The sequence below is a fragment of the Monodelphis domestica genome, chromosome 5 (assembly GCF_027887165.1).
Source record: "Monodelphis domestica isolate mMonDom1 chromosome 5, mMonDom1.pri, whole genome shotgun sequence".
Lineage (NCBI taxonomy): Eukaryota > Metazoa > Chordata > Mammalia > Didelphimorphia > Didelphidae > Monodelphis > Monodelphis domestica.
Window position 1 is genome coordinate 78,932,736 of NC_077231.1, and position 26,085 is coordinate 78,958,820.

A 26,085-nucleotide genomic window follows, 5' to 3' on the forward strand; every position below is an offset into this window, starting at 1 on the left:
TGATGTTAATCTTGAGAATTTATTTGTACAAATATAATACATATAAACATTATATACAGCGACTTTCATTTATTTATAAAGGATCTCTATGTGGACAAACAGAACAAACTGAACTTTCTAAGTAAAGTGATTCTAGAAAAAAAATCTTTAACAGTCTTTTTGGGGGGTGGAATGTGTATTCACACTCTCTGCATTATCTCAGTGCATATATACTCAAGATTTGAAGCTTTATTATGACTGCCCTTAGATTTAACTCCTTAAAAATGGTTTTGTTTTCTTTTTAAAAAATCCAGCAGTAAGGTGCTGTTTGGTTTGTTAAAAAGAAGGGGGAAAAGTCCAGATGAGCTTTCATCAAGAAGGTGGGAAGTTAAGTCACAAAGCTCCATGATGATGTTCTTTGTTCATCTTTTTCAGACCAAAAGCTAGGAGTATCTCTGATTAATTTCATACCTCATACAGCAAAGTTCATAAGAAGGTTCCCATTTCTCAGACACTGTGACCTGCCCTTGTTCCTCCATTTTTGAAGACCAATGACATTTTGAGCTAGATTTAAGTGAAACGGTTAAGAAGACAAAGTCATTGGCCCCACTCTCTTCCAGAGTCATTGAAATACAGTGGGAGGACAAAAGTCGAGATGATTGGCAATGGCCTGCCATGCAGGGGATGACCTTGGCATCTATTCACTTGTCAGTGGAAACCTATGGCCATATTTGACTATAGTGCAACTCTGAGAAAACAAAATACTGTGACCTCAAATCTTAACCAGAAATTAAAGATAACTGAAATGAATTCCAATACTCTATCCTTTCTATCCTTTGCTATATTAGCATTTTCCTTGTAAATTCATTGCTATTTTTAGGGACAGGAAGCCCAGTAGAGGTGTCAGGAAGACCAGAATCACAATCACTTATAACCTCCCAGTGCCTCCTGCTGCTCTGAGGCCAGTAAATTAGAGCAAGGTGGGTCTTTAAATTAGAGGTAGAGAGGGGATTCCTTGCTGGGAGCTCTCTCCATATGGATGAAAATCACAAGTCTAGTTTTCTTCTTCATTATAGTGTAGGATTTATGACTCAAGATCAATTCTGCAGACCCAAATTCCCTGGAAACCTATGAATTCACTAGAAAAAGGTGTGGTAGAGAAGAGTATGCAAACCATGCAGCAGATTACCAAGATTTGGCTCCAAAAAAGCACTTTGTAGAAAAGGATTTGGGAGGAGGTAGAAACCCTCAGGCTACAGTAGCAAGAAGGATCCCTTCAAAAACAACTGCTGCCCTATTGGGCAATAAAGTCTTTTAAAAATGGAAACGAGTTCTACTAGCTAAACTTCCATTCCTAGTGTATTCTGGTGAATTACAGAGCTGAGAGAAAAGAGGTTTTCATGGCCTGGGCCTGAAATGAGGAAGTAGAAACTTTTGTTCAAGAGTTGAGCAGAGATGGCAGCCATCAGGGATTTTTGGAGGAGGTGAGCATAGGCAGGGGCCAGATTCAAAAAAGGAGGCGCTCCGGGTCAAAAGCCAAAATTAGCTTTTTTTTTTGATCTTGTTAGCAGAAATATACTAACAGATATGGGTTAATCAGGGTTAAAATGTCAGGCTTGTTCAGAAGGTGCAATTCAGACTAGACTCCTCATTTGCACCCAGCTCTAGAGTTCTTCAATGGGAAGAGTCTACGAATGATTTCATTAATTTAATGATATCATTCAATCAATGTCTCAATGATTTCATTGATATAAGGAATTCCCAGCTAAGGAAATTCTCCCAATTTAGATTGACACCTTCAAAGGAGCCATCATCATTTAGTCATTTTTTCCAAGAACTTTTTTGGAAGTTTGCCAAGAACTCCCCCCCAGTTTTTTGGGGGGGAGTTCTTGGCAAAGATATTGGAGGGGCTTGCAACTGAGGCAAACTATCCCTCTCCTAAAACAAAAATTAAAAAAAACAAAACAAAACAAAAAACCCTGCCTATAACAGGGAAACGAAGTGATTTGTCCCAAGGTCCCAAAGCCAACATGTGTCAGACATGTCTTCCAGGCTCTGTCATTTACACACTATGTGATTTTGGGCAGATCAACCTCTTTGCATCTCAGCTTCCTCACCTATAAAATGAAGAGTTTGGCCAAAATGACCTCTCATGTCCCTTCCAGCTGTAGGAACATATAAGGATGTGCAAAGTTCTTAGTGCAGTTCAAAGCTCTTTAAAGTTAGACCCTCTTTCCCTTTCCTTTGTGTTGCATTCCAGCAATAGCAAGAACACTGGGAGTTTGGCTGTATTTTTCCTTCTAGCTATTCGGCTAATTTCTTATGCTCTCCAAAATTCCTGCTGGCTTGATTTTTTTTTAAACGACCTGATGCCAGTGGTTTTTTGCAGTGATAATTAGGACCTTGGTTGACTTTGAGTCAGGCATGTTAAGAACAGACCCAAAGAAGAGCAGAAGCAATGAGACACAGCATGCACGATGAATCCAAAATAAAACCTGTTTGGGAAATTAAACTGAGTTTTCTAAAACCCAGTGTGCCAGGAAGCTTTCTGAACCTGGATTCGAGCCTGGGAGTCACTGTTTATAATTGATGAATGTTTCCCAAATAGTTAAAAAATGCTGTTGAGCAAACTTTGGGGGTGGGGAAGGCCTGAATTCCTTGTTTTAAAAATTCTTATTAATAACTGACTAGATTCCAGCAGCTGTTTGAAGAAGACAGGGCCTCACTGACAAGAACTTTGAAAAGATTGTCATCTTTTCAGGTGGAGCCAAAGCACAGAGGAGAACAGACCAGGATCAGGAGGGTGAGAAGGGAAAACAAACCCAATCTCTAGCCAAGGGCAAGAGTCACTTGAGCAGTCCCAGATTCTTCACCCCCAGCCTTCCCAAAGTCTATGTAGCTGCCCACCTATTCAATGGGCCTTAGATTAAAAAAAAATGAAGAGAAAGTGCTGGATTTGAAGTCAGAGATCCTGGGTTCAAATCCTATCACATATCCTCTGAGAAACTCAATATTCCTTATCTATAAGGGACTGGACTAGGTGGCTTAAAAGTCTGTTCCTGTACATACATAATCTTCTGACATAAGCATTAATTTGTTCTTCCCTCCATTGCCCCCCTTGATTTCTGGGTTGGTATCTGAAGACTTTTAAGGACTTGCTATTCTGGTTGACCATGTGACTGAGGCAGCAAAAGGACAGGAAATGTTTGCCTGGCAGAATTCGGGCTGGAAGAGCCAGTCCCAGCAGTGGTGAGCCCACCCGGGGTGCTCCATGATCAAGGCCAAAGTAAAGGGACCTTAGGATTTAGTTAGCTACAAAAAAGGGGGGGAAAACATTGTTCTGATGAATACCGTTAAGAGAAGACATGGAAAATTCCTGAGCCCCCTTAAAAGATGATTTAACCAGAATCTTGCTTGAAGAGAAAAAGAAAGGAAAAAAAAATATTTCTCCTATCAGATGTGGGTCACAGTGAGAAGTCCTCCTGCTGCTTTCCAGGGTCACAGAAGGTGGCTCAAGACTCACCATCATGGTGGTGGGGGCTTGATGCTTCCTAGAGGGGGGCGGAAGGCACAGGTTCCACTTCATGCTGGATTTCTCTTTAAGTGGAATATCAAAAAATGTAAACAAATTATTTCCTTAAAAATGAAGATGGTACAGTTTTAGGGACGTGTGGCTTTCTGGATATGGTCACTTGGGTCCAATTCATAAATTTTCAAGGGAAAACAAGAACTTAAATGAAACATTTGTTTGAGACACAAATACCAAAGTCAAACTAGGCTCTGAACGTCTGCCATCTATAATCCAAAAAAATGCTTTTGGCAATCTGTGGGTGGAATATTTTGCTTTTCTCATTATAGGTAGAAATAAATTATTTAATTTTCAACCCCACCCACAGTCCCCTTAGAAGTTTTTAATCACTTTGGTTTTCAAGTAAGCTATGCAGATAGGTCCCTTTCTTATTCTTTTATTAGAACTCTTATAGTGCTAAGAATCAATACTAAGCATTGGTTTCAGTGCAGAAGAGTAGTAAGGGCTAAGGAATTTGGGTTAAGTAACTTACCCAGGCCAGGGTGACTTAGCTAGGAAGTATCAGAGGCCAGATTTGAACCCGTGACTTCCCTTCGTCTGATCTGAATCTCTATCCACCCTGCTGACCCTCAATCTTTTCTTAAATGAAAAAATATTTATTTTTTCAAAAGTCTTAAGAAGAAAGGGTCATACCTAGGATGGCTTCCATGAGAACAAAAGGAATCAGGGGCAACTAGGTGGCTCAGGCATGGAGATGGGAAGTCCTGGGTTCCAATCTAGCCTCAGACAATTCCTAGCTGGGTGACCCTGGGCAAGTCACTTAACCTTCATTGTCTAGCCCCTTACCTTCTGCCTTGGAACCAATACACAGTATTAATTCTAAGATGGAAAGTAAGGATTAAAAAAAAAATTGAAAGTCAAGGAATTGGGTTGACTGTTTTTGCATATCTGGATGTAAAAACCATTTTCTAAAACACTAACTTGGTGCCTGCAGACTCCTCATTCTGACTCACAGTTCAATAGGAAAAAACAAGGCTTCTATCCTATGGCTGACCAGCTTTGATCTTGCATTTCTTCCCCACTGAGAACAGAGGTACAGGACAGGCACAAGTCCTTTTGTTATTTAGATAATTTACTGGAACTGAATCAGTGTCCCTGAGGTAGAAGCTGGCTGTATGTTGGGAGGGGGTCCCCCATTATAAAATATGAAGCTATATTTCAGAGTACTCTACAGAGACTTTTATGCATGCCTTTTCTCTTTAGCCATTTTTAAATAGTCATTATTTCTAAATTAAGCAACTCACAGAAAACAGATACTGGCAGCCAAGAATGTCTGCTGGGTCAGTGTTATCACTAAAAGCCAGAAGAGATGGTCACATAGTTAACACCATGGGACACTTCTGATAGGTTATCTTTTCTCCTAAGGACAAGGACACTTTGGAATTCAGTAAGAGCCTCAGAAATAATTCTGACCATAAAGTAAACAATGAAAATTTAATAAATAACATTTTGTATGAAAAAACCCTTCACAAGTATACAATCTCTTTAACGAAATATTAACATGCCTACAAGACAATTTCCTAAGTCACATAAACACACAACTGAGGGGGATTTTTTCTTGGCAGTGCACAATTACATTGATAAAAATCTCTTTACTGCATTTCATGACTTCTGATGAAATTCAAGTCCTCTGGAATGGGAAAAAAGAGATGAGACAGATGCTGCTACAGCACTGTGCCTTCCTGAAATGCTTCTATCCACCTAGTGAAAAGGAAAAAAAAAAATCATTAGATCTGATTGCATCATTTCTATTCCGTTTTAGAAGAGCCAGAATGATAGGGATAATAATAGCTAACAAACAATTATGTAATACTTTTTAAAAAGTTACAAAATACTTTTCTAATATTGTCTCCTGAATCCTACAATGACAGCAAGAAAGTGTCTAAGGTCACATTTGAACCCAGAACCTCCTGGCTCTAGACCTACATCTCAGTCCACTGAGTCAGCTAGCTGCCCCCAGGGCAGCATTTCTTTTAATTGCTTTATTTTTTAGGGGAGGCAGGCAAATGCAGTGGAAAGAGTGATGGAAATAGAAGCTGAGCTCTGATAATATTCGCCCCGTAATCATATATAGGTTCTTTATTCCACCATAGCACACCTCAAAGGGATTTTGTGGGGACCAAATAAGATAGCATATATCAAGCATCTGATAAACGTTAAAATGTTCACGTTAAAGCTATTATTGCTATAATTATCATTGATTGTCCTAATGATCTCCTGACATTCCAATGACCAAAAATATTTCTTCGCATCTTCAAGAAAATCTATACACTCCATTGCATCTTTCGTCTTACCAAGAATTCAAAGAAATGAAGGCTTATTAGCAAAAAGAATTCAGTTGTCCTATGAGTCCAAAACAAACCTGACTATGAATTAGAAGTGACAAGGAGCTGGCCTGCTCCAAAGGACGTGTTCTGTCCCCATCAAGGCTTGCCTATTAACAGAAGGTATGCTCAAAGGGCCAGGCTCCCCTAATTGGACTAGGAAAGTCACTGGAGAGAGACATCGTCAGTCTTAACCATCCAAAACAACATTGGCTCGCCCAGTTAGGGCCGTCCCCACTGACAACATGGGGGCCAATTGAAGGAGACTGACCTTGTGAGGCCAGTTAGTAAGCAGCTGTTGAAGCTCTTGCTGTTCCCTGGCACAAGGGAACCTTTAGACCGCCAGATCCTTGGAATGTGGAGGGCAAAGATTCTGGCCCTTGATGTAAGAGAGGTCAAAAAAAGGGCCACATTTCCCGTCCCGGCAGCAGGAGTTACCACATGCTGCTTTTTCTGAGCTCATGTGTGGACAAAAGATCTGGGCAGAGTGATCTGTTACTCCCCTTTGGGCTCCTGAGAGGCTCTGATCCCTCTCCTCTCAAACTATTTCTAAACAAAGTTTGTCTAGTATATTTGCATTATATTAATTGTAAATTTTAGAAGTGTAAAAACAGCAGGAAATGAGAGAATTCTCTGGGAAATCACAAACCCCATTTCATTCCAATCACTTTGAATTTCAAAAAAGTTTATAAATTCTACAAATTCATTTCTGAAACATGTCTATAAATCATTCTTTTCTCAAATATACATTTTTTAAAAAGCTAATTGCCATCTAAAATAGATTTCCAAGGCAACAACTTAATAGCTAAGAGATCTAAGAGGCTGTCTTGCCCTCTTGTCATACAGTCCACCACATAGGTCAAAGGCAGTATTTGAATCTAGCTCTTCCTAACAATAAGGCCCCATTTCCCACCCACTACTCCATGCTCTAGCTCTTAAAAAAAAAAAAAACTCTTTTAAAAAATTGGGCTATTTGGGGCAGGTAGGTAGCACAATGGATATAGCACCAGGTCTAGGACATTAAGACCTGGGTTCAAATCTGACCTCAAACACCTCCTAGAAGTATGATCCTGAGCAAATTATTTAACCCCAATATCCTAGCTCTTACAACTTTTGCCTTGGAACCAATACTTAGGATCAATTCTAAGATAGAAGGTAAGAGTTGAAAAAATAAATAAAATGTTATTATGCTAATCTTTCCATTTTAAAAAGACTGAAGGATAAAACAGCATGGTCCCTTGAAAAGATCACTGGTTCTGAAACGAGAGACCTGAATGAAAGTCTCAGTTTGATATTTATAAAATGAAAGGATTGGCCTAGAAGACCTTTATGGTCCCTCTCTCCTATCTCTCAGTTTGGTCCTGCTATCTATACATTATGGTACACACTAAAGGAGGGATAGGAACTAGGCTTATGATTTCACAGACATAGGGAAGTCCCAGATGAGGAAACTCTCTCCCAATGCTGACTGCCACCTTCTCTGCAATTTAGAGCTTTGTAAAGGACCCTGGGTATTTTTAATGATTTTAAACAAGTTCAGAGGCAAATGCTGGAGTATATATTTGGAAGCAAAAAGAAAAACCATTTCTAAGTGACTTACTTCTGAGCTGAATGGGCATCATCTGCTTTGAACAAGTAAAATAGGACATTCTTATGTAGTAGCTGGAACACTTTAGACTGTGAATTCTCATCCTGAACTTCAGTGACAGTAAAGCCCAATAGTGGCTGGCTTTCCAAGGCTGCAACATCCTAGTTTTAAAACATAAACAATGGTTTTAGAAACAGTATGACATTGTCTTTTTTTTTTAAACTCATTACTAATGTTTTTATATTTTCCCCAATTATACATAAAAACCATTTTTGATGTTTGTTTTCTAACATTGAGTTCCAAATTGTCATCTTCCTTCTCTCTCCTCCTCCCTGAGAAGGCAATTTGATATTGGTTATACACTTCCTATCATACATATTTAATTCAACTCCAAACCCAATTAGGTCTGTCAACAAAGACCAGCCACCTTCCAAAAAATACAAAGAAGGAAAAAAGAGCCTAATAGCCCAAACCAAAAGCCAAAAAGCCCTCTAAAGGTTAAAACAAAAAGCCCTCTCAGGAAGTTCAGGCCCGCCTTTATATTCCAGTAACTAAATGCCAACCACCATCTAATCACCAACCCACACTACCAGCAGCCAATCCCTAACAACTGTATTTCCATATTTGTCATGTTGTGTAAGAAGACATATTAAAAAAGAAAAAACAAAACAAAACAGGTGGAGTTAGGTGGCTCAGAGGATTGAAAGCCAACAGGAGGTCCTGGGTTTGAATGTGGTCTGACACACTTGCTCGTTGTGTGACCCCAAGCAAGTCGCTTAACCCCAATGCCTAGCCATTAACACTCTTCTGACTTGGAAGCAACGCACAGTAACGATTCTAAAACAGAAGGTAAAAGCAAAAACAAACAAATGAACAAAAACAAAAAGAGAAGAAAATAAAGTGAAAAATAGTATACTTCCATTAATTGCTACTCTGGAGGTAGAAGCCATTTGAGTTCTTTGGAGTTATCTTCAATCACTGTATTACTGAGAAAAGTGAAATCATTCCCAGTTGTTCACTGTACAGTATTACTATTATTATGTATAACATTCAGTCTTTAAAAAAAAAAAAGATACATTTTGAGATCACAGATGACTGTGAACCTCATCCATGGCCACGAAATATCCCAGAATTCTAAAATTAAAAGCTGCCCCAGAATCCATCGAATCCAACCTAGAACCAGAACCTCTTTTCTGTGTGATCTACTTAATAAGGAGTTAAGTCTAGATACTGGGAGAACTCCAGAAGAGAGGAATCACCTGCTGCATCCTGAGGTAGTTTGGAAAAAATAGATCTAAGTGTTGGGAAGTTTGCACACAAATGGCACCAGAATGGCAACCTCCCATTTTATACTGCCTTGAAAGAGGCATTATGTCAAGGACAAGACAAGTGATAGTCCACCTCTACTTTGCCTTGGTTAAATTGCTTCTAAAGCATTACATTTGATTTTAGGATAATATATTTTGGGATTAACAGCACTGAGAGCAAGACAGCCAAAATGGTGGCAGTATAACAGTCATACCATTGAGAGTCTGCTAAAAGAATTGGCCATATTTTAATCTGGAGGCGGAGCTAGATGGCTCAGTGGATCAAAAACCAGGCCTAGAGACCTGAAGGCCCTGGGTTCAAATGTGACTTCAGTTATATTCTACCCAATAGCTTAGCTCTTACTGTTCTAGTATCAATTCAAAGAGGGAGGGTGTGAGTGTATGTGTGTGTGCACACAGGTTCGCTAAGAAGAGAATATAATGCTTCAAAATTTTCTATGAGAAGATTTATAAAGCTAATGTCTTCCCCAGGATACCAGACCAAAAAAAAGTCACATAAGGAAGAGCACTGTCTTTTTCATGGAAAAGTACAAAAGTTATACATGCATTCTGCCCTCCCCTAATAGATTCTATCATGTTTTTCCTATCTTCTTATTATAAAAAAAAAAACCACACCAAACTTCTTAACCCTTACCTGCTGTGTTAGTATCAATTCTAAGACAGAAGAACAGCAAAGGTTCAGCAATGAGGATTAAGCGACTTGCCTAGGGTCATACAACTAGGTAGTGTCTAACACAGGTACTCCCTCCCAACTCCAAGCCTGGCTCTCTATCCATTGGCTACTCAACTGCCCCACTGACTGTTTCGAAGTGACTGACCACCATCACAATGAAATCTCAAGATGAAATGAATCAACCTCTTACCTCACTCGCAGCGTACGTGTAGAGCACTTTATTTTTAATCACGAACCAAAAATGTTTCCAAGGTTTCTTACTGCCCTTTGACCTGTACAGGTAGCCACTCATGGTAGAGTCTTCGGTGTTTGCTGACACCTGCGACAAAGAATCAGTAGAAATGTTTGCGGTTACTAAGTGGCAGCCAGAGGGTATCACAGATGGCTTGGGTTGGGAGTCAGGGCTCCTTTGATTACATGTGGTATAGCCTGGGTGAGTGACTTAACCTGCAAGCTTGAGGTTTCTCACCTGTAAAATGGGGATTATGGTTGTATCTATTTTTACCATTATTTTTAGGATAAAGTAACAACAGATTTGCAACAGGCTGATTTCCAACAGGCTTGGCGATGGTTGTCATCATCATCCTCATTTTCAGATAAAAAACTAAATCTACGATTAGGTCTATGCATGTGGCCCAACGTCAGCATCAGAGATCAGGGAAGAAGCCAACGATGTGACTACATGACCTAGAGTTACAGCACAGTGGATGACTCAAGGTCAGTTGGCCAGTGCCCCAAAGCAAGTATCAAAGACAGGGTTTTAACCCAGGACTTCCTGACTCCAACCACAGCCTGCTATGCAAAATAAATACAATTGCAAAAATGGGATTAAGTTACAGCAACCAGGAGCTAAAACCCCAAACCGGAACATTCTCATTTTAAGCTACATTTTTGAGGACTGTTTTCAAAGACTGTGCATAGCTGCAAGCTCTCACTTGGTGAGGATCTAGCTTCTGCCTGTTACTTTTTAGAGGTTGAAGAATGTCTTTCATCTTTTGTTAAAGGCCCACTGCTGAGATTTAATCTCAGCATGAGTGTGGTCAGAGGAAAATACAACTCCAAAGACCAAAAGCCTTTTTAAAAAAATCGTATCTGGAAGATTTCAGGGACTACTCATGGACTTAAACTCTCCCCTGGAACTTAGAAGGTCAAAAGAGGCAGCAGAAAATAATTATCAGAAGGCTGGCCTTGGAGTCCCAAGGACCTGGGTTTAAGTTGGGATAAAGGCTGTGGGACCCTGGTCAGCTCCTGGGAATTCTCTATAAATAACAGATCTCTTTGGGTACAGGAAGGGAACCAAGAGTTCCCTTCATTAGCAAAATCAGAGGTCCAGACAAAAACAAAATTGAAACTTGGAATTCCAGGAGAAACTATTTAAATTGTCTGCCTGTTCTATTTTCTAGATTTTTATCCCTAAGGGCCTCCCAGGCCTTGGAGAAATTATAATCAGATTAACTGAGAGCAAATCTTTATAACATTTTCAAAATATACCACCTAATAAAAATTATCTTGAATATGAAGTAATATAATCCAGGAGAAGAAGGGCTTGAATAGCCATCAAAGGGCCTGGAATTGAATCTTTTCTCTGTTGCTCCACTGGCTAATCATTTGACCTCACTTCAACCTGAGCTGTAAATAAGCAGTTGGACTCATTGACCTCTGAGGTCCCTTCTACCTCTCAAAGAAAGATTAGTCAGCCTCTTGATCCCATAAAGATCTGGGGGAAATGAAGACAGCATTCAGCTTCCTACAAGACTGAGCTACTGTAAATCATGTTTGAAAAGGAGACCAAGTTTCCAGTGACTAGTTGAAAGTTCGTAATATTTTTTTTTAAACACGGCAGTTAAAACCCTAAGGAATAAGTCCTAAACCTCTCGGCTCTCCAGAAATATTGGTAAATCCCTATTGAGCATTAGTTAATTCCTGTGTTGTCAGAACTCATGACTTAAGCTGTTTCCTGCCACCCAAACACAACTTAAATTTTGATTTTTTTAATTTAATGTGAATAAACAAGACCATCTCAAACTCATGTTTTAACCTTTACTCTCTTAGAATTGTTACAAAGTATTGATTCCAAGGCAGGAGGGTATTAAAAGGCAAGGCAGGTTACGTGACTTGCCTAGGGACATACTGTTGGCAAATTCATCTTTTTAAACGCAATATCCTCTCAATAAGGCTGTATCTCAAAAGTTCATTGGTCCATAAAGAATCGGAATTAGAGATGATTGAAGAAGGCCATGGAAAGATCAGCATGTGCAAAAGAAAGGTGGCTATTTATTACCAGTGATGATTTATGTCATCAAGGGCCTTCCTATCATTTTGCTATCACTACGTTAGAATGTGATCTCCCTGACAGTGAGCAAAATATTTATATATTTATTAATTATATATTTAATATTTATATATAATATATAATAATTTACATATTATCTATTTAAATATATATATTTTTTAGTTTGCATCCCTAGTACTTGGCACATAGTAGGTGCTTAAGAAGACAATAAAGAACATATATCCCTTATTCCCATCTCATACTATTAGAATCAGAAATGTCTCTGTTTCCAATGTTGGGGCAGGAAAAAAATGTTATATCTCTGGTTGGGTCTGTGAGTTGGAAAAGATGCAATCAAAGAGATTAAAATAATAGCATTCATTCATTTTTAACAAAAGTATGTAGATTGGCTCAACCAATGTTTATAATACTATGTTTATAATGAAGTATATTCTAAACTCCAAAATTAAAAAAATAAAACTCTGGGTTCCCTTGAAAACATCTTAAGGATTCTTAACTTAGTATGATCTTAACAATCTACTGAGAAGGAAAAAAAAGAAGTAATCAAATTAATTTAGGATTTGGCAATTGGTCAGATTGAAATTCATTAGAATGTAATCTTATAGGGCAGTTAGGTAGCACCAGGCCTGAAGTAAGGAGGTTCAAATCTACCCTCAGGTACATCTTACCTATCTGACCCTGAGCAAGTCACTTAAATCCCTTGCCTAACCTTTGCCCCAAATCTGTCTTAGAAATGATACTAAGATAGAAAGAATGGGTTTACAAAGAAAGAAAGATGAATGTAACATTCCCAGTAATTAATGCAGGACATTTTAAAACGCATTCCATGTGTAAGCTGTGGACTTTTTCCCAGGTATTTTCATATATTTAAGTAGAGGCTGATGAAATCAGAAATGATTTGTTAAATTCCTCTCAGTTTCCTAGCCAATCCTCTGAAAGAGTAATGGAGCCTATACTGACGTCAACAAGTTTAGTAAAGGAAATATTGGAAAACCAAAAAGTGCCATGAGTTTTTAAGGATGACCGAATGTATAAAGATGTTTTAATGATAAATTATGTGACTTTGAGTTAGTTATTCCATTGCTCTAAGGCTTTGCTTTCTTAATCTTTCCACTGCAGTGAGTGAACCAAATTATCACTCTGGTCCTACCTGGATCTAAAATTCCATGACTCAGTGGTTGAACAACTTAACACCAAAAATGGTTGAAGACCCTATCAAGCTGGCAGGGATTCCGGTATGAGGTTGGCAATTGACTATAGATTGAACAGTGATCTAGGAAGCAGCCTGGCTAGGGAGGGAGAAGCTCATGAGTCAGTGTGTGGGTGCAGTGAATCGTAAGCCAACCTACTCAAGGGTAGAGGGGCTTCAATTAGTGTCAGCTGAACGAAGAACCCACTGAAAAAATTATGTGTAACATACAAGATCTCTCCTCTCCAAAGGTGCACCTGCCTCACTCATATACTGAGATCAGAAAGCCAAATGCATGGGTCCACCATGTCTATTTTCATTCCAGGCTGGAAGAGCAGTGTGGCATGCACTCCCCCCTACACCTCTACATGATGCTTTGAGGTAGGGCTCTTATAGGTCCATGTTGGTATCTTTTGTGCATGTGCAGACTTTCCTGGGTTCCCTTCTTTGAAGATTTATTATTTATATTATTATTCTAGGTAATTTACATTTTTATTATGAACATGACAAAGACTAACAGCCTTGAATACTAACTTAAACAAAGAAAAACCAAATAAAGATGACTGCATGGGGAGCCATGAATTTCCACCATAGGTAACTTGTCTATTTCTGTTTTAGCATGGTAGTTCCAACACTCCCCACTTGTCCATCATTCCAGCTTTCCTTCCAGGACTTTGGCTCATGAAGCACTCACTAGTAACTCAACATTTGCAAGCTTACAAATGAAAAGGCAACACTTACTTCTTTGAGGGCAGCTGGGATTTTTTTTTGTTTCCTTCCAGATGGAATACTATGCAAGACTGAAGACAAGGCACTTGAAGGAGATTTGTGATTTGCTGGGGACCCCATCTTGGGTGAATTCTGGTGATCTAAAATGAATAATCAAATACATAATTATGTGGCTAAATATAAACATTCACTTAATCAATTCAACATCATCCATTCAACAAATATTTACTGAGCACATACAAAGGGCAAGGCATTATGGTAGGGGTTATATATACAGAGATAAATAAGCCTGAATTTCTATGAGGAAGTGATCCACCTGGAAGAGGTCTGAGCAAAGTCTTCTTCATACATCAAATACCTTCCAGACCACTGTCACCTTTGGCCTTTCTCTGGAGAACCACTTGAAATATGGGATGACCAATAGTCTCCTTACATTTCCAGCAGGCTCTTGGTCATCAGAAGCACTGACCCTTCCCAAAAGGAATTTCTGGAGTGAGAGTTATGACTGATCTACAGTTTCGTTAGAACTTTGGGGGAAGCATTGATTCTTTATTACTTTCCTTGTTTCTAAAGGTGTCTAGATTTCTCCCACCACAATCTCATTAGTTTCCTATCTCTGTTATTCTTGAGTCATTCTAACTCTTTGTGACAACATTTGTGGTTTTCTTAGCAAACACACTGGAGTGGTTTGTCATCTCCTTCTCTAGCTCGTTTGACATATGAGGAAACTGAGGCAAACAGGATGAAGTGACTTGCCCAGAGTCACACAGCTAGGAAGTATCTGAGTCAAGATTTGAACTCAGGAAGATGAGCCTTCCTTACTCCAAGCCCAAGGTTATGCAATACCTAGATACTCCTCTGGATCTACCTTTTCTTTGGAAAAATAATAGAAACACACAAATATTCTCAAAATCACACACACAAACCCATTTTAAATTCTGCAAAGTTGCTTTATTCCTAGCAAGCAAGGAAGAGATAGTAAAACATTTCTGATTTATAGAGCAGGACACTGAGGTTGGAATGGAAGCTGGCATGGGGAGATTTAAGTGACTTGCCTAACATCTCTGGTTACCATGAATATCCAGAAGGGATGCTAGGAAGAAGAGATGAAGAGGAAGAGTACAGGGGAATAGCAAGTGAAAAATGACCAGATTTATGAAATTGCAGAAACACAACTACTGAGCTATCTGGTTTGTTTTAGCCTGTCACTCCCTCACACCCATTCATATACTTGAAAGGCAGTTCCTCCTAGCATGAAAGAAGATGATGATATTATGCATAAATCCACAAATCTTTCAGGTATGCAGCTCGAAACCACATTCAGACTCAAGAAAGGGAGACTGTTCTAGAGAAATCCTGGTAGTTACCTTAAACCTGACTGTTGAAACAACAGCTCCAATAACCTTTTCTCAGGCAAATATCTTTTGGTTACAGAGACAAGAGGAAATGAGAAACACACTGGAAATCTTATTTTATGCAGCTGACTGAACTTAGAAGCTCTAATACACAGCTCAATGTGTAGAGAAGCAAGACTGAAATATAGAATGTTTTTGTAAAAAGCTTTACTTTCTATATGGAGAAACTTCCAGATTCTATAAACTGGGTGCTTCAAATGAAGCCAATTCTTGATGAAAACCAAAATTACAGCCACAATCCCTTTTTGAGAGGAGTAAAATTAAATTTAAAGGCTAGTAATAGGCTTCAGACTACACACTACTGAAAAACTTTTAGGTTTTTAAGAATGATCTTTCAAATTAATTCAAATTAAAAGATATGATATATATGTAGATCTATATTTATTTAAGCATTTATTTTCTGTCTTAGGAACAACTCTAGAAAGGCAAGGACTAGGCAAATGGGGTTAAGTGACTGACCTAAGGTTGTCCAGCTAGGAAACATATAAAGTCAGATTTGAATTCAGGTCCTCACAACTCCAGGAATTCTATCACACTATGCTGTGTAGCTGCGCTAAGAGTATATATTTTTTAAATTGATTCAATTCTACTTTGATTATGACCTAAAAATAATTAGAACGAGGTTAATAGGAAAGAAAAGGTGTCTGGAATTTGGGGTTCAACTCCCAGTTCTGACATATAATAACTATATGCCCTTAGTTATTTTAATCTCTCTCTGCCTCAGTTTCCTCTCCTGTAAAATGAAGGGAACTGGACTACACAGTCTATGAAGTCCCTCAACTCTAGATCTATGCTCCTAGAACAACCTATCAGCAAGAAAAGTTCTCCTTTAATGGTCACAGAAGAATCGTTTCTAAGCACCATATTAATCATCTCTATTTCCCAGATAAAAGGAGATTAAATGGTGTTTTCTCAGTTGTTTTAAGCATAAACTTGGTAATCTTTCAGTGTATGATTCACTTTTTAAACATTCTCTTTGAACTCTTTCTTTACTCTACTAGTCTGGTAAAAACACTTCTCATAGCAATTTACATTATTATGTGCTTAGTGAACCTTCTTGTCTGATACAAAAGAAAACTGCAGTGTAGCCCAAGCTTGAATGGAGCACAAAGGCTGAATTTGGGGGGCCAAGATTTAATCTCATTGAACTCTTGGTCATTCTCCCCATAACTGTAGCCCGTATTACCAGTCCAATTTACAAACAAGGCAACTTATCAAAGAAGCAGGATAACAAGTAGGAATTTGGAGTGAAGATGAGCTGGTGAAGGGTCAAACTGGGTTTTTTTTTACCTAGTTTCTGAAGTTCTCTGAAGCAATGTTCACAGACTCTTGCAGGCTGGTTTTTCAGGTAATCTAAGCCATACTTATTTGAGGAACAAGCTTGACAGACAATCTGAAAGCATATAAAACAAAATCATTTTAGATTTAAGCCTTAGTTTCTTCATTTGTAAAATGGGAAAATGATAATACCTACCTCATGAGGATTTTTTTTTTGTTTCTTTTTTAGAACCTGGATCTTCTGTCTTAGAACTGATTTTAATGGGCAGCTAAGAGTGAATAGAGAGCCAGGCCTCAAGACGGGACATTCTGAGTTCAAATCCGGCCTCAGACACTTCTTAGGTGTGACCCTGAGTAAGTCACTTAATCCCCTTTGCCCAGACCTTACTGTTCTTCTGCCTTGGAGAATAAGTATTGATTCTAAGATAATAGGGAAAATGGAAGGGAAGGAAGGGAAGGGAGGGAGGTGAGGAAGGAAGCGAGAGAAGGAAAGAAAGAAAAGAAGGAGACAAAGAGAGGGGGAGAGAGATGGAGAGAGGGGGAGAGAGACAGAGAGATATTAAAAGAATCAGTTCTAAGACAGAAGAGTAGTAAAAGTTAGGCAACTGGAGTTGTCACTTGCCCAGGGTCGCACAGCTAGGAAACATCTTGAACGCAGCACCTCATTTCCAGACCTGGCTCTCTATCCTCTGAACCACCTAGCTGCCTCTCCTCATAGAAATGTTGAAACAATATATATGAAGCTCTTTGCAGTTCCTAAAGTGATATCTAAATATGAACTATAAGATTATTGCAAATAACAAATGGGAGCATGTACAAAAGAATACTGGAAGGAAAGCATTATGCATGTGTAACCTACTATTATTGTTATTGGCATAACTTTTCTTATTTATAAAAACAGTGTTAACATAAATATATAACTCTAAGCCAGGAAAAAAAAAACTCAACGTGAAATAGGATTTTCTGGTCTCAATATTTTCCTAAAACATCATCCCAGATGCTATATCATATTTTTTCAGCACAAAGAATGGCATTTTGTGCAAATACATTTCAGAACACAACTTACAATGCAAATTCTTTTGGAAAACATTTTGATTTTGTGTAAGGAGCTCTGGTATGGAAACACCATCTGTCTAGGCAGCTAGCCAGCTCCACTGCAACACATCATCTTAGAAGGCTGCCCAGGTCCCTGAGAAATGGCTCCTCTGCCATTGCCTCTTATCATTCAGATGCGAGTAAAGTCCTACCTTGCCACAAGCCCGACAATGGTGCCTCCTCCAAGTGAGCGTGAATTCACTGGTACACACCATGCACATGGTGGCCCTTGTGTCGGGAATCCAGATGGGGGCTTTTGAGCCCAAGGGGCTCATCTCTTCCTTCTTGGCTGTGTCCGTCTGCCAAAAAGAGAAGTCAAGACAGAACTGTAGAAATCATGTTGATAAAATAAGACTCCAATTTTCTCCAAAGTACAAGATCCCCTTATAAAACTTTTATTGGTGTCTTTCATTTTCCTATCACTCACTTCTGAGTGTGTTTTGGTAAAAGGACAAGAGGCTGATCTGAATTGGTAGAAGAATTCCCTATGAAACATTGGATCTTGGACAGATTAAAAAAACAAACAACCTTTGGAATCTTTTTCCAAGTTTCCCTCAATAGCACTGAGATGAAAAACCAAATCAAGAATAACGTTGCTACTCTGATGGGAGGGATGTTCTAGAGTCCCGGGGTTTCAGGCAATATCCTTTTTTTTTTAAGCCCTATTTTCCACCTTAGTAATACTCTAAAATGGGCAAGGGCTAAGAGACTTGCCCAGGACCACGCAGTTAGGAAGTGTCTAAAACAAGACTTGAATCCAAGTCCTCTTCACCAGAGGATGCCCCATTCAGCCAATATACTTGTGCTTCTAAGATGCTGGCAGCCTGGGACCAGGCTCTCTTCTCTGACCACTGACCACTTCCCTAGACTTATTCGTGCCCCTTTGGAACCTTTGGAAGCTTCAAAGCACTATAAATGTAAAATGATGATCATCATAAATTAAAGAATGTCCATTCTATGTCCCCAAAGTTACAAAGCTGTGCCTACTCTTTGACACAATTAATACCAAAAATAGAACTATCTTCCAGAAATCAAAAGAAGAGAAAAAGGATCAGGAAGGAAGGAAGGAAGGGAGGAAGGAAGGGAGGAAGGGAGGAAGGGAGGGAGAAAGGGAGGAAGGAAGGAAGGAAGAAAGGAAGGAAGGAAGGAAGGAAGGAAGGAAGGAAGGAAGGAAGGAAGGAAGGAAGGAAAGAAAAAATACAGCAGCTCTTTATTGTGATGGCAAGGAACTAAAGGAGTGCCCATCAACTGAAGGACAAGTATATAAATTGTGCAGATAAATGATTTTAAAATGCTTAAATACTCTGATCCATGCAATGATGATCTATGATTCCAGGGAATTGATGATAACTCATGATACCCACCCTCTTAATGGGGCATTCTGCAAAATATGACAAGGTCAAAGCACAGATTGGTTTTTACTGACCAGGCATATTTAAGGACAGGGGGTTTTCTCCTCCCTCTTTTCGTTTAATGGAAAGTAGGGATGAGAGAAGAGCAATTTTTGTTCATTAAGAAAAAATACCATGGAAACATGGGGAAAGTATGGTCATTCAACTCAAACAGAAGAGTTCCAAGCATTCATAAATAAAAGACCAGACCTGAACAGAAAATTTTATGTCCAACCACAGAACTCGAGAATCATCAAAAGGTAATTAAAAAAGAGGGGGAAAAACAAACAAAACAACAACAAAAATTTTATAAGAGACTCAATAAGTTAAAATGATATGTATCCCTATAAGAAAAGAGGTCATTGGTAACTCTTAAAAACTGTTGCTATCACCTGAGCAGATAGAAGAATTACACTCAGAGGGAACAGTGACAAATTGTATAGGATGAAAGGACAAGACATAAATAGGTATATAGATATATGCATGCACAAATACATACACATATGTATGTATATATATATTTATATATACATGACTAGAGCTAAAAAATAAAGAGGTTATGACTAAAAGAAATGGGAAAAGAAACAAATGGGGGTAAATTTATACGTCACAAAGAAGTTCATGGTGGGAGGAGGGAGAACATCAATACACTGGAAGGGTAAAGAGGTTGGAGATAGGAAATACTCAACTCTTACGTACTTTGAAACTGACCCAAAGAGGGAAGAACAATCCAATCCACTGGGGAAGAGAATAGATTTACACCCTATAGGGGAGTCGAAGGGGAAAAAACGGATGGTTCAAGGGAGGGAATCAGTACAAGGGAGCGAGAGGGTGGGTGGGGGGATTTTTTAAAAAAGACTACAGGGGAAAATAAGGGAGGGAATAAGAAGGGAGGGGGTAGAAAGGGAAGTAAAATAAAGGGTGGAACAAGGGGGACTGACTATAAACAAACATTGGTGTAGAAAGAAATAGTGAAAGAAGAAAAGACAGGACCAGGAGTAGAAATCAAAATGCTGGGAAATACACAGCTAGTAATCATAACTCTGAATGTGAATGGAATGAACTCACCCATAAAACTCAAGAGAATAGTAGAGTGGATTAGAATACAAAACCCTACTATATGCTGTCTGCAAGAAACACACATGAGGAAGGTAGATATGCATAGGGTGAAAATAAGAGGATGGAGCCAAATCTATTGGGCATCAAATGATAAAAAGAAGGCAGGAGTAGCAATCATGATATCGGAAAAAGCCCAAGTAAAAATAAATCTAGTTAAAAGAGATAGGGAAGGAAATTACATCCTGAAAAGAGGCAGTATAGACAGTATAGACAACAAGGAAAGATCTGTACTCAATATGTACTCATCAAATGGTAGAGCATCCAAATTTTTAAAGGAGAAACTAGAGGAGCTCAAGGATGAAATAGATAGAAAAACTATAATAGTGGGAGATCTGAACCTTCCCCTATCTGAACTAGATAAATCAAAAAATAAACAAGGAAGAGGTGAGAGAGGCAAATGAAATCTTAGAAAAATTAGAGTTAGTAGACATATGGAGAAAAATAAATAGGGACAAAAAGGAATTCTTTTCAGCAGCACATGGTACATTCACAAAAATTAACCATATACTAGGGCACAAAATCATTGCAAATAAGTGCAAAAGGGCAGAAATAATAAATGCAACCTTCTCAGACCACAATGCAATAAAAATAATAATTAGTAAGGGTACAAGGAGAGATAAATCAAAATTTAATTGGAAATTAAAAAATATGATTCTCCAAAACCAGCTAGTTAAAGAACAAATCATAGAAACAATTAATAACTTCATTGAAGAAAATGACAATGGTGAGACATGCTTTCAAAACCTATGGGATGCAGCCAAAGCAGTACTCAGGGGGAAATTTATATCCTTGAGTTCAAATATAAACAAATTAAGAAGGGCAAAGGTCAATGACTTGGGCATGCAAATTAAAAAACTAGAAAGTGAACAAATTAAAAATCCTCAGATGAAGACTAAATTAGAAATCCTAAAAATCAAAGGAGAAATTAATAAAATTGAAAGTCAAAGAACTATTGATTTAATAAATAAGACTAGAAGCTGGTACTTTGAAAAAACAAATTAAATTGAAAAAGTACTAGTCAGTCTAATTAAAAAAAGGAAAGAAAAAAACAAATAGACAGTATACAAGATGAAAAGGGAGACCAGAAGGAAAGCAACAAATTGGGAAGCAATCTTCATAAAAACCTCTGACAAAGGTTTAATTACTCAAATTTACACAGAGCTAAATCAACTGTACAAAAAATCAAGCCATTCTCCAATTCATAAATGCGCAAGGGGCAAGAACAGGCAGTTCTCAGCCAAAGAAATCAAAACTATTAATAAGCACATGAAAAGGTACTCTACATCTCTTATAATCAGAGAGATGCAAATCAAAACAACTCACACCTAGCAGATTGGTTAACAAGACAGCTATGGAAAGTAATGAATGCTGAAGGGGATGCAGCAAGGTAGGGACACTAATCCATTGTTGGTGGAGTTGTGAATTGATCCAGCCATTCTGGAGGGGAATTTGGAACTTTTTCGCCAAAGGGTGATAAAAGACAGTCTGCCCTTTGATCCAGCCATAGCACTTCTAGGTTTATACCCCAAAGAGATAATAAGGAAAAAGACTTGTACAAGAATATTCATAGCTGTGCTCTTTGTGGTGGCCAAAAATTGGAAAATGAGGGGATGCCCTTCAATTGGAGAATGGCTGAACAAATTGTGGTATATGTTGGTGATGGAATACTATTGTGATCAAAGGAATAATAAAGTAGAGGAATTCCATGGAGACTGGAACAACCTCCAAGAAGTGATGCAGAGCGAAAGGAGTAGAACCAGGAAAACATTGTACGCAGAGACTGATACACTGTGGTACAATCGAAGGTGATGGACTTCTCCATTAGGAACAATTCAATGTCCCTGAACAAACTGCAGGGATCTAAAAAACATTATCCACAAGCATAGGATAAACTGTGGGAGCAAAAACACCGATGAAAAGCAACTACTTGACTACAGGGGGGAAGGGGATAAGACTGAGGAGAGACTCTAAATGAACACTCTAATGCAAATACCAACAACAAGGAAATGGGTTCGAGTCAAGAACACATGTGATACCCAATGGAATCATGCGTCGGCTTGGGGTGGGGGGGGGGAGGGAGGAAAGGAAAATGATCTTTGTTTCCAATGAATAATGTTTAGAAATGACCAAATAAAATAATGTTAAAAAATAAAATACCCATTAGTGTTTTTTTTCATTATTTCCCTGGATATCCTTGGTCTTTTGTTATTCCAAATGAACTTTGTTATGTTTTTTTCCAAATCAGTAAAGAAATTTTTTGGGAGTTCCATGGGTATGGCACTAAATAGATAATGAGGGGGGCCTAGCAGTCCCAGACCTCAAACTATATTACAAAGCAGCAGTCATCAAAACAATTTGGTACTGGCTAAGAGACAGAAAGGAGGATCAGTGGAATAGACTGGGGGCAAGCAACCTCAGCAAGACAGTATACGATAAACCCAAAGATCCCAGGTCTTGGGACAAAAATTCACTATTTGATAAGAACTGCTGGGAAAATTGGAAGACAGTGTGGGAGAGATTAGGAATTGATCAACACCTGACACCCTACACCAAGATAAATTCAAAATGGGTGAAAGACTTAAACATAAAGAAGGAAACCATAAGTAAATTGGGTAAACACAGAATACTATACATGTCAGACCTTTGGGAAGGGAAAGACTTTAAAACCAAGCAAGATATAGAAAGAATCACAAAATGTAAAATAAATAATTTCGACTACATCAAATTATAAGGCTTTTGTACAAACAAAACCAATGTAACTAAAATCAGAAGGAAAACAACAAATTGGGAAAAAATCTTCATAAAAACCTCTGACAAAGGTTTAATTACTCAAATTTATAAAGAGCTAAATCAATTGTACAAAAAATCAAGCCATTCCCCAATTGATAAATGGGCAAGGGACATGGATAGGCAGTTTTCAGATAAAGAAATCAAAACTATTAATAAGCACATGAAGAAGTGCTCCACATCTCTTATAATCAGAGAGATGCAAATCAAAACAACTCTGAGGTATCACCTCACACCTAGCAGATTGGCTAACATGACAGTTATGGAAAGTAATGAATGCTGGAGGGGATGTGGCAAAGTAGGGACATTAATTCATTGCTGGTGGAGTTGTGAACTTATCCAGCCATTCTGGAGGGCAATTTGGAACTATGTACAAAGGGCGATAAAAGAATGTCTACCCTTTGATCCAGCCATAGCACTGCTGGGTCTGTACCCCAAAGAGATAATGGACACAAAGACTTGTACAAAAATATTCATGGCTGCGCTCTTTGTGGTGGCCAAAAATTGGAAAACGAGGGGATGCCCATCAATTGGGGAATGGCTGAACACATTGTGGTATCTGTTGGTGATGTAATATTATTGTGCAAAAAGGAATAATAAAGTGGAGGAGTTCCATGGAGACTGGAACGACCTCCAGGAAGTGATGCAGAGCGAGAGGAGCAGAACCAGGAGAACATTGTACACAGAGACAAACACACTGTGGTATAATCGAACGTAATGGATTTCTCCATTAGTGGCGGTATAATGTCCCTGCACAATCTGCAGGGATCTAGGAGAAAAAAACACTATCCATAAGCAGAGGACAAAATGAGGGAGTAGAAACACCGAGGAAAAGCAACTGCCTGACTACAATGGCTGAGGGGTCATGACAGAGGAAAGACTCTGAGCGAACACTCTAATGCAAATACTAACAACATGGCAATGGGTTCAAATCAAGAACACATGTGATACCAGTGGAATCACGCGTCGGCCACGGGAGGTGGGAGGGAGGAAAAGAAAATGATCTTTGTCTTTAATGAAAAATGCATGGAAATGATCAAATAAAATACTATAAAATTAAAAAAATAAAATAAAATAAAATAAAATAAAATACCAAAATAAACACAAAAAGGATGCTTCTGTTGGCCATCATTGTACAAGGTGAGAATTTACATAAACCAACAATGAGAGACTTTAGAGCTCTTAAAAATACCTGGGCCAATTTTACTTTTAACTCTTATCTTTTGTCTTAGTAACAGTTCAAAGATAGATGGGCAAGGACAAATTGACTTGCCCAAGGTCATACAATTAGAAAATGAGCCTAAGGCGAGCCTAAGGAGAGCCATGAACAATTCTTACCAAAAGAGCACACCCCCTTTCTGTTTCTTTGAAGCCACAGTAGAACAATTGTTCAGACATGACCAAATCTTGATTTATTTTGTTTAAATGAGCTACAAAGGAGAGTTCTGCTAGGGCTCTAATGAGGAGAGAATCACTAAAAAGTTGCAGGGATATTGAGAGACAGAGAGAGACAGTTAGAGACAGAGAGGGAGAGCATCAACAAACCATTTAAACAACAACAACAATAAAACATTTTAGCTGCATTAAAAAAAAATTGAAAGAGAACATTATACCTCATCGAGGCTTCTGGAGGGGCAGAATGTGATTTTCTTCTTGGCATATTCTTCAATTGACTGGGAGATTGCTTCTAGCCATTCATCCCTTTCAGTAGCAGAACTGAAAGCAGAGGAGAGAGGTTCCATTAACCAGAAGTAAGTTTTCATCTATTTCTTTTCCGGCACATTAGAGAATTCTCTTCCATCCTCTGAGGACCAAACACATTCTCCCTTGTGGAAGACTTGACCTCTGAGGCAGATGTCCACACATAAAGCACTGTGAGCACTGAAGCCTGACCACACTGCTTAGGACATCTCACCACGAGCAATCTATCCTGAGAGGGACACCAAGGCTTTCCTGTGGAGGATCAGCCAAAAACTACTGATTAAGTCTCATGACATGCCAAGCATTTTGCTGAATACAGATACCAAATATATATATATATATATATAAATAAAAATAAAAAAAGGCAAAAACTACCACTGCCTTCAGGGAAGAGTTTATACTCTAATGGGAGGAGATACAAGATATGGGGGCCAGGGGAAGCTGGGTGATTCAATGAATAGGGAACTAAGCCCAATACAGAGTATTGATTCTAAGATGGAAAGTAAGAGTTAAAAAAATGAATACTCTAGGGGGCAGCTGGGTAGCTCAGTGGATTAAGAGCCAGTCCTAGAGACGGGAGGTTCTAGGTTCAAATCTGGCCTCAGCCACTTCCTAGCTGTGTGACCCTGGGCAAGTCACTTGACCCCCATTGCATAGCCCTTACCACTCTTCTGCCTTGGAGCCAATACACAGTATTGACTCCAAGACGGAAGGTAAGTGTTTAAAAAAAAAATGAATACTCAGTAAGAATTCCAATATAAAAGGTAAGGGTTTAAAAAAATGTTTATGGACCTCAAGACTGAAAAAGGAAGCATTAATATCCTGATGACAATAAAAGCAGAGAAAAAAATGGCTAGATTTTTACAATCATCCAGAGAATAAATTCTTGTAAAATTAAAAGCTATTTTATCATCCACTTCCCTAAAATGTTGAAAATGAATGCCTAAGAACATCATACACAGTAAAAACAATACTATATAATGATCAACTGTGAGTGGTTTAGTTATTCTTAGCAATACAATGACCCAAGGCAATTTCAAAGGATTCATAATGGAGGGCAGTTGGATGGCTCAGTGGATGGAGAGCCAAGTCCAGAGACAGGAGGTCCTGGGTTCAAATCTGACCTCAGACACTTCCTAGCTGTGTGACCCTGGGCAGGTTACTTAACTCCCAAGACCTAGCCTTTACTGCTCTTCTGTCTGAAGACCAATACATAGTATTGACTATAAAGTAGAAGGTTTAAAAAAATAAAGGACTCATAATAAAAAATGTTAGTCAATTTTAGAGAAAAGAACTGATAAACTCTGAGTGCAAATTGAAGTATAATTTCCTCAATTTCTTTTTATGCTATATGCATATTGAAGACTTTTCTTCTACTTTATTATTTTTAGGGTTTTTTTCTACATTTTCTTTTGCAACATAGCTAATATACAGATATTTGGGATGATTACACATGTATAATCTATATCAAACAGCTAGATTTCTCAAGAAGGAATGACGGGAAAGATTATAAAACTCAAAAGTTTAAAAAATGAATGTTAAAAACTTTTGATTACATGTAATGCAGGAAAAAAATAATTAAAATTCAATGTTAAAAAAAGAAAGAA

The 26,085-nt window shown here is 38.4% G+C and overlaps 1 protein-coding gene across 1 annotated transcript in view; it reads right to left on the minus strand.

The window, feature by feature from the left end:
* Nucleotides 1-26,085, minus strand: part of FGD6 (FYVE, RhoGEF and PH domain containing 6) — a 175,365-nt gene continuing 149,280 nt past the window's right edge. The window contains exons 15-21 of the mRNA XM_007503223.2: nt 24,391-24,493; nt 17,633-17,779; nt 16,398-16,500; nt 13,705-13,832; nt 9,672-9,800; nt 7,493-7,641; nt 1-5,269 (exon numbers count right to left, since the gene is read on the minus strand). Coding sequence (XP_007503285.2) covers nt 5,233-5,269; nt 7,493-7,641; nt 9,672-9,800; nt 13,705-13,832; nt 16,398-16,500; nt 17,633-17,779; nt 24,391-24,493 — 796 coding nt within the window. The 3' untranslated portion in view covers nt 1-5,232. The remainder of the gene's footprint in view (nt 5,270-7,492; nt 7,642-9,671; nt 9,801-13,704; nt 13,833-16,397; nt 16,501-17,632; nt 17,780-24,390; nt 24,494-26,085) is intronic.